The 8,744-nt window shown below is 37.7% G+C and overlaps 3 protein-coding genes across 4 annotated transcripts in view; 1 reads left to right on the top strand and 2 right to left on the bottom strand.

The window, feature by feature from the left end:
* Positions 1-364: 364 nt before the first annotated feature.
* On the top strand, positions 365-1,985 carry LOC116117111 (monothiol glutaredoxin-S17-like; the record flags this gene model as incomplete). Its single annotated transcript, XM_031403133.1, has 2 exons — positions 365-422; positions 485-1,985. Coding segments are annotated over 2 exons (1,317 nt in total), but the record flags the coding sequence as incomplete, so codon positions are not given.
* A 552-nt stretch (positions 1,986-2,537) lies between these two features.
* Positions 2,538-5,248, bottom strand: LOC116117114 (pentatricopeptide repeat-containing protein At4g21705, mitochondrial-like). Its single transcript, XM_031403138.1, has 3 exons — positions 4,970-5,248; positions 2,776-4,005; positions 2,538-2,700 (listed from the first exon to the last, which is right to left on the bottom strand). Exons 1-3 carry the CDS (start codon positions 5,216-5,218, stop codon positions 2,662-2,664), a joined length of 1,518 nt encoding a protein of 505 aa, XP_031258998.1. The 5' UTR covers positions 5,219-5,248; the 3' UTR covers positions 2,538-2,661.
* A 2,396-nt stretch (positions 5,249-7,644) lies between these two features.
* The window catches only part of LOC116117094 (heat stress transcription factor B-2a-like), a 6,847-nt gene continuing 5,747 nt past the window's right edge, over positions 7,645-8,744 (bottom strand). Inside the window, exons 2-3 of one of the 2 annotated variants that reach the window (XM_031403121.1) lie at positions 8,490-8,736; positions 7,645-7,968 (exon numbers count right to left, since the gene is read on the bottom strand). In XM_031403121.1, coding sequence (XP_031258981.1) covers positions 7,645-7,968; positions 8,490-8,736 — 571 coding nt within the window. Of the gene's footprint in view, positions 7,975-8,489; positions 8,737-8,744 lie in introns of those variants that run through there. The other variant, XR_004125917.1, reaches the window with a different exon arrangement.

Here is an 8,744-nt window from a genome sequence, read left to right as displayed (position 1 = left end):
AAAATTATTGGATTTGCCTAAGAAATTTAGTCTTCGGCTGAAGTAAGTGGCTTTTTTTGAAGGTGGTTTTGCGACCACAAGAACGCTGTGGTTACCGCAATCAGTTAAAGACTTCCAGATGTCTTAGCATATTATGGATGTTATAACTTTCAGGGTGTTTCAACGTAAAACATGATCATAATTAATTGATCTACCCTGTCAATAGCTCAATCTAGTTGACATATCCTTCTGATTTATAGTTAACACAATGGAGTTCCATTCAAATGGATGGCATGTTCAATAATACCCTTTTATATTTATATTTTTTTAAAATTAGGCATGAAATTTAGGTGATTTTATTGTTTCATCTGTTCCCCTTCTGTAGTTTTCTATGCTGACGCTACTGCCTTTCTGTTTAGCTTTTGGTTTGTTTAACAGGTCAGGTTATTTATCATATTCTGAGTTTGGCATTTGCAACAGTCAATTAAATCAGTGATTATCTAAGTGGTTCAATGTTTCCTGCTAAAATTCCTATTAAATGAATTTTCTTGGCAGGATGGTAGAAGTGTTGATAAATTGGTGGGTGCAGATCCATCTAGTTTGACCAACAAAGTTGCTAAGGTTGCTGGCTCAGTGAACCCTGGAGAACCTGCAGCTCCTGCCAGCCTCGGGATGGCTGCAGGAGCCACTGTCCTTGAAGCTGTGAAAGAGCTAGCACAAGAGAATGGCTCTTCCCAATTGAACAGACAAGTGCAACCCAGCCTCGGTGATGCACTTAAAAAGCGACTGCAGCAGCTGATTGACTCTCACCCTGTCATGTTATTTATGAAAGGAAGCCCTGAAGAGCCCAAGTGTGGATTCAGTAGGCAAGTTGTTGACATTTTGAAAGATGAAAAGGTCACATTTGGAAGTTTTGACATTCTTTCTGACAACGAAGTTCGTGAGGGATTGAAGAAGTTCTGTAACTGGCCAACGTTTCCTCAGCTCTATTGCAAAGGAGAACTTCTTGGTGGGTGTGACATAGCAATTGCTATGCACAAGAGTGGTGAACTAAAAGACATTTTCCGAGATCATGGGATTGAAACTGTTGATGGAAGTGGAAAGAGTGGCATCTCTGGATCAACTGGCTTAAGCACAACTGTTGCCTCTCGGCTGGAAAGCCTGATTAATTCAAGCCCTGTAATGCTGTTTATGAAGGGAAAACCAGAAGAACCCAAGTGTGGATTCAGTGGGAAGGTAGTTGAAATCCTCCAACAAGAAAAAGTTGATTTTGGGAGTTTCGACATACTCACCGATGAAGAGGTTCGCCAAGGTCTTAAAGTTTATTCAAACTGGTCTAGTTATCCCCAGCTATATATTAAGGGTGAACTTATTGGTGGATCAGACATTGTCTTGGAGATGCAAAAAAGTGGGGAACTTAAAAAGGTTTTAGCTGAAAAAGTTGTTATCAATCAGAAAGAGAACCTTGAAGATCGCCTGAAGAACATAATTAAGTCATCACCAGTGATGCTCTTCATGAAGGGTACTCCAGATGCTCCTAGATGCGGCTTCAGTTCCAAAGTTGTCAATGCCCTCAAGGAGGAGGGTGTGAGTTTTGGGTCGTTTGACATTTTAAGTGACGAGGAAGTGAGGCAGGGATTAAAAGTCTTCTCAAACTGGCCAACCTTCCCCCAGTTATACTACAAAGGTGAGCTGATAGGAGGTTGTGATATTGTACTGGAGCTACGAAACAATGGAGAGCTGAAATCCACCCTATCGGAGTAGGGTAGATGCAATTTTCGTCAAGTAATACAAGATAAACCTGGGATAAATTTCAGTTATCTTTGGCAGAGTTGCCTTTGACATTATGCATGTTCCAGAAGTTTGCTTGATGTACGCTATGGTGACTTGATATCATATGGTTTTCTGGTATAATTATTGTTGCATCATCTGCATACTTTGTGGCATATCTAAGCTGTATGATGAAGTTTGTTACTTAATGATTTTCAAGTTGGCTTACCATTTAATTATTTTTATGCATTAGCTGTGGATAGCTGCTAGAGCTGTGGATATCTGTTTTTTCTTCCTCATTGGAGGTTTGCATCATTTACATGTTTCTTTCTTATTCTTGTATAACCGACAAATTTTTGCCCTAAAAATGTGGTTTGATGCTCTTTGCCTACCTGCGAGAAGTTTTTATTGTTTATGCATCATAACTGACCCCAGGAAAGTGAGAGTCCTCAATCTTAGTATGGTCTGTTGTACATCCTCAAAAAATCTAGTTAGTTAAACTACTAGTAATTAGCATTGATAAGTTAGGTCTTGCCTACAAATGAAGCAGTGTTTACATTAACGTAAATTTTATACATTAGTGTAAATTTTCTAAACTCGTAACGTTTCTGAATTCATAATGTAAAACTTGTAACATGCACTTGTAAAGTGCTAATTAAATTCAAAAGCCCATTAGCAAATAGATAAAAGTTTCCAGCAGAAACAATGCTAAAATCAATGGGGACTACGCTGAATCAAGTACATGGGGAGAAGTAAAGTTGAACCTTTACATATAAGGTGAGACAGCATTATGAAAATATAATATTTTGCTGCCAACCATAGAACCAAGGACCTGTATCTGGTATCCAGTATTGACTACTCAAAATCGATCTTATTATACTAGAAAAGCCGCCAACTGGTACCTTCATCGCTTCATAACACGAAGTGGTCCTGTGTGCCAGGGAATTCGCCTTGCATGGGAACCAAAATCATTCATACAGTTTGGTGAGAAGAGTAAGAAGCCATTAATTTCTAAATTTCCCTCACCCCTATGCTAAGTATGTTCTTTGTTTCTTCATCTTCATCGATTTTATCAGCTTTCATGCAGGCCAAGAGCTTATCAATCCCTTTACCACTTCTTATATTTGCCTTTATCAAGGCATGATACATTTGTCTGTTCATCGGGATGACAGCCCTCAATGCCGCCACAAAAGCTTCTACATCTTGAACACTACCTTCATTACCCAGTCTACTCAAAATGTTTGCAATCACCTTTGGGCTCGGTTTCCATCCTTTACCTTCAACATGTAGAGAGAGGGCAGCCTTCATGCAATCCAAACCTTTTTCTGTCTTACCTTCAGTAAAATAACCTGCTGCCACAACTGCCCAACTGTTTGGGGTGGTAATCTTTCCTTTCTCCATCAAGTGTTCAAGCATAGCTTCTGCTTTCTCATATAATCCATTTTTACAGTATCCAATGACGATAGTGTTTGGTATGCGAACATCATAACTGTTGCCAGATGATTCCCACTCTTTTAGCACTTTCTCGGCTTTTTCAAGCTCACCAAGCTTCACCAAAGATTCCTGCATGGTGATGTAGTCCCTGTTCATATACCTCTTACAAGCACTTTTCTCTAAGTCCCATAATCTCAGGACCTCAGACTTATTTCCTAAACTTGCATAGAGCGATATCAGATGATTATACCCTATCCCATCTTTCTTATCTAGCCTCTCTTCTGATTTTCTTAAAACATCGTATGCCTTATCAATGAGGTTGGCTTTAATGTAAAAATTTGCAGCAACAGCATATGTATTCCAGTCCATGACAATGTGAGGTTGGCTCTCCATCTCTCTTAAAATTGTTTCCATTCTCTCAACATCAGATCTAGCACCATAGGAATTTATGCAGATTCTGTAGCTGAAGTTGTCAGGAAAGACTGTGTTTTCCTTCATCTCGGTTAGCACATCAGGGACCTTCTCATATTGCCCAGTATTTGTGTAGAGGCACATGATGTCATTGTAAGTCAAAGCAGATGATGCAAATCCCATCTCCTTCATTTTCTGTAAATGGGAGAGGGACTTGTCAATTTGGCGTTGCCGCACGTAACAATTCAGAAGAGCTCCATACGTCTTATCAGTTTTATCCTGGTCTTTTAAGTTATTAAAATAGTTTTCAGCAGATATAAACCCACGGACCCTGCCAATCAGATCCAACTGTACGGCAAGTTCACTTGCTGTGAAAACACATACACCTTTGCGATTCATCCACTCTGAAACCTGCAACCAAATTAAATATTCATCCACTCAGAAACCAGAAAGAATCAAGAAACAAGAAATTACAATCATACTTATTTGAACAGCTACTCTCTTCTAAGGATTTATCTCTTGAGTGTGTGATATAGCTCTCTCGCAGGCCAAAAAGCCCATAAGAGACTGCTCAAACACCCATTACTAACCAGTCTGTTAATATGAGTGAATATAGGTACAAACAACATTTTGTGATTGTAGAATTACGGTCTCCATAACAATAACAAAGTGTATCTTCCAACAGTGGATGCCGACAGAACCAAAAAAAATATTTAGTGAGAGCTATCCCTGACATTAAAAATTACACTGACTAAAGGATCAAAAAGGAAGGAAAGAGAAAAAAATGCCTTCAATCTAAATGACGGACAGTTTTTTCCATAGTAAACCTGATTATTTCATTCCCCACTTCTGCTTTCTGAATCAAAATCCAAATTCTTCTAAGATCTTGGACTTTTGCCAAATAAAAATAAGAAAATGCATCTTGGCTAAAAGTTTAAATTTTGACTTCTACAAATCTTGAGTACAATGTTACCTATATCCTGGGGCAAGGCCATTAACTATATCCTTATGCCTTAAAACCAATTTTGTTTTAATCCCATTCATGTTTGACGGTGATTTTGTTTTAATCCCATTCATGTTTGACGGTGATTTTAGATTTTGACACTGTTACAATTGGCTCAACAAACTGGAACCTTTTATCTTTATACAATTCCATTAATGCCTCTGCCTAGAACAAAAATCGAGCCAATCAATCATATAACTCCAACACAAAAGACTTCAAACGACAAAGAATAGCATTTTGATATCAAACTATTGAACCTAAAATTCTATAAATTAAAAGCTTTAACTTCTTGTCTTGTCTCTTATTTTCTCAGTAAAACAACAGAGCTAAAAAAATAAATTTTCAATTTCAGAAACCCAAAAGAATGCAAACCTCAAGGGCTTGAGTGAAGCGCTTTCGCTTACGAAGATCGTGAATAATGCGTTTAAGCTCCGCAACTCGAACTTTATTTCCATATTTGACCCAATTATCAAGCTCTGGTACTACACTTGTGTTGGGACTACCTAAAGGACTGATTGTTGAGTATAAGGTCAATTTATTGACCCTATTTGTGTAGTAAAATCTGCTAATAATAGACTTTTGGATCTGGTTTTTTATTAAGAGTTTCGAATTTGAAATCATACTGTTTAGGGTTTTTCAGCGGGAGCAGGGTTTTCGGTGTCGGGAGATTCGTTGCCTTCACAGGTTCTTTTATATGAATTTCTTTTGGCGTGTTTGCAACAACAAACTACATGTCGTTCGTCATTTATATAGTAGAATAACCTGTCGGATATATAAAAGCAGGAAACACGACATCTCATCCTTGACGTTATCTGCGTGTGGTTCTCGGAGCAGATAAATATACGGTACGCGGTTCATACACTTGACAGAGGAACGACATGTCATCACTCTAAAAATATAGCGACAATTCTTTTGAGAAACTTTTCAGGGGCATTTGGTTCAGGGAATGTTGGATTATTTGAATCTTATATTACCTTGAAGATTATTGAGAATTTTTAGGAAAATGTGTTTAATTAACTAGTGGGTATGTTATATTAATATGTTTGGTTATGGAGAATAAATTGGCAGGTATGCTATTTAAATTACTAAATTGCTTTTTTTTTTTTTAAAAAAAATATTAATATAATATTATTTTTATTATTAATATTTAACCCCTAATATTTCAGATTTAGCTAAAACACCCCGCTTATATAAAACTTTAATTTATGACAAAATCACCCCCACCCCTTGACGCCACCGCAAACCATCGCCAGAAGTCTCCGAAAGTCGTCGTGAGTAGCTCACCGTGACCACGAGGCTCTGATATGGCCGTTTCTGGCCATATCAGGTTAGATTTGACCGTTTCTAACCATATCAAGTTAGATTTGACCGAAAATGGCTAGATCTATTTTGGCTATTATCGGCCAGATCTGGGCGAGATATGGCCAATAAAGGCCAAGGGTCTAGTCGTTAACGGCTAGACCCATCAATCTGTCCGAAAATGGCTAGAATAAATCTGGCCATTTCCAGCTATATCTGCTCCCGATATAGCATTTTCGGCCATATCGGGGCCTCCCAGTCACGGTGGGCTGCTCACAGCAACTCCAGGTGACTTCCCGTGACGGCCGGCAGTGGTTTGGCTGGCGGCAGCAGGTGGGTGGGGGTGGTGGCTTGAGTAAGCTGAAATTTGTTTTGATTTCAAGGGTAATTTTGTCCAAAAAATTAATTAAATGGGGTGAAATGGTAAAAGCAAGATTCATGTAAATAAATTTAAAAACAAGGGCATTATTGTCCTAAAATTTTGTTAATAAGGGATAAAATTGTAATAAAAAAAGATTACCCAAGTAATCTAACAATACCAAAGAAAATAGAGGTAATTAGATTACCTCCAACATTACCAACAGTAGTCACTATTGGTATTTGAAGATTACCGGAATCTTATATTACTTGACAAACCAAACATGGTAATTAAGTAATATAAGATGACTTAATCCTAGTAATCTCACATAACCCCCAACCAAACGCACCCTCAGAGCAATCTGCAGGAAGTCACCCTTGTAAATGTAATAGCGACATGACTTTCATGTTCACTTTAGTCTTTAAGAATTGTTTTGTTCCATTTCAAGTGATTGCATCTTCATCATAAAACTTTGCTTCTTCAAGAGGTGTTGATGCGATAATTTGTACAAATCAAAGATACCTAACTGGCCTCAGAAGGGACAACGTAAGATGTACACGTAATTATTGGTAACTAACAAGGTTGCTAAAGTGACATAATAAAATAAAGAACAAAAGAGATTTTATAGTGATTCGGCGGTGTAGAAACGAAACCTACATCCATTGTTGTGCTATTATTGAGAGGTGTTACAAGGTCGAATGAGGTTACAAAAGAGAGTTCACAAGATAAATGAGGACATTCGATTCTTGCGACCTATTTTCTCTAAACACTCTAAAACAAGTCAGTGTATTTTTCTCTTTAACTTTACTAATACTGGAATCTTCTTGAAACGGAGGTTATGGACTCCTTCTATACTTGGCTCGTTTGACAGTGGTTGCGAGTGGATGTCACAGGGTTGCTTGCACGCATAATCTTCTTAATTAGGATCTGAGTCAGTAATTTTCATACTTGTGACAGGTCGAGTCATGCTAATGACAATTTAATCCATACTTTTGATAGTAATCACCTTGTGAGAGAAAACAAACGCTAATGAGACGACATGTGGGAGGATCTAGGCCATCGACACAACTTAAGGACGCGTGACACAAAACCCTTAGCTTCAATGCCCTATTAGATGCATGCAAAACCCATAGGCGGTTTTGATGTATTCATAATATTTTTTTGTTCTGTGCTGTACTAATGGTCTTTAGATTAATGGGTCTGGTTTTAATGTACTTTTATTCTTTTCTCCTTTAGATTTTATTAGAGATGCGCAAGTTTTGTTTAGAACAGGGATGCAGGGCGGAAAGAGTGAATCAAATGACTGACTGCAGGCAAATGAAATTGAGAATTCATAAACTCCCTCAACAAGCTACATCATTTAAATTGGTTATTTTGATTTATCAAGTAGTTAACACAACCTCCTAACTTTGTTTTCTTGTGCCAGGCAATCCAACAACTTAATTTCCAGTGCTTTAAATTGAGCAATTTGCATCTCCAGTTGCAGCTTTTCTTTCCTTAAATTCTCGTTCTCCTCTACTAGTAACAGACGATTGTCTTTCTCCATGGCTACTTGTGCATTAATATTGTTCCCTTCACTAGAAGCCTTGAGGTATGCTGGAAACACGCTCGGATCACTTTTCTTTCTACTAATCTCCACTAGCATATGCCTGCAACCTTTCTGGAACTTCTCGTGCCTAAATTCCCATTGCTTGGGTGACGTTTTCTTGAATCCCTGTTTCTAATCGTGGGTCAAAATGACGGTAAAATATAATAACATATATTATTAGCACATGTTTGCCATTAAAATTGGCAGTATGATCAAGTTGAATCTTGCCATTTTTTATTCTTATACTTCAATATAATATATTTTGTCTAAGGTCAAGGTAGTTGAAAAAAAAAAACAGCAGTCCATGCATCATTCTTTTTCTAGCAGATATCTTTGAAAAACTCCTTGCTCAAAGGAATGTTAAAAACAATAGTTTTTTCTGCTCCAACATGCGGATATTTTGTTGAATATAAGCTCACCTTTTTGGAATACTGACTTCTCCTTAAGCAACTGATCAAAGTAAATACTAGCCTGGATTTAATTTTCAAAGAGCATTTTGAAGATGTGATGGTTTAGATATTAATGAGTATTTCTCTAAATAATTTTGGCATTAGCAGCAAAATGTTCCTCCATCAAAGAATATGTGACGTTCAAAATATTCAGTGATTCTGTGCATTATTAGTTATTAAAGAAAACATAGTACTCACATAGGTATTAAGCTGGCGAATGAAGCTAGAAAAATTGTTGTGCTTGAAGAATCTGGGCAGCATGAGCTCGGAGAACTCAGCCGGAGACCATACTATAAATCCAGTTCCATCAGCATTCCATGAAACAATCTTCTTTTTACCATATTCTTCTTCAACATCTGGACCTCCATCTCCTTGTTCAACCAAATCAAACGTCTTCGACAAGAATGGAGCAGGATTTTTTGTCTTTGGAGACGGGCCGGCTGAGCTTCTGCT

This window comes from Pistacia vera, unplaced genomic scaffold, assembly GCF_008641045.1.
Source record: "Pistacia vera cultivar Batoury unplaced genomic scaffold, PisVer_v2 Contig8, whole genome shotgun sequence".
NCBI classification, from domain to species: domain Eukaryota; kingdom Viridiplantae; phylum Streptophyta; class Magnoliopsida; order Sapindales; family Anacardiaceae; genus Pistacia; species Pistacia vera.
The sequence above is the reverse complement of the archived record's forward strand: the minus strand, read 5'-3'. Positions and strand labels throughout refer to the sequence as shown.

Excerpts from the sequence above, each read along its gene's own strand:
- LOC116117114 (XM_031403138.1), bottom strand. The coding sequence starts at position 5,218 with ATGATTTCAAATTCGAAACTCTTAATAAAAAACCAGATCCAAAAGTCT. Across the intron at positions 4,006-4,969 it reads GCTTCACTCAAGCCCTTGAG|GTTTCAGAGTGGATGAATCG; the intron begins GTTTGCATTCTT and ends ATTTGGTTGCAG. Across the intron at positions 2,701-2,775 it reads AGAACATACTTAGCATAGGG|GGCGAATTCCCTGGCACACA; the intron begins GTGAGGGAAATT and ends GTTCCCATGCAA.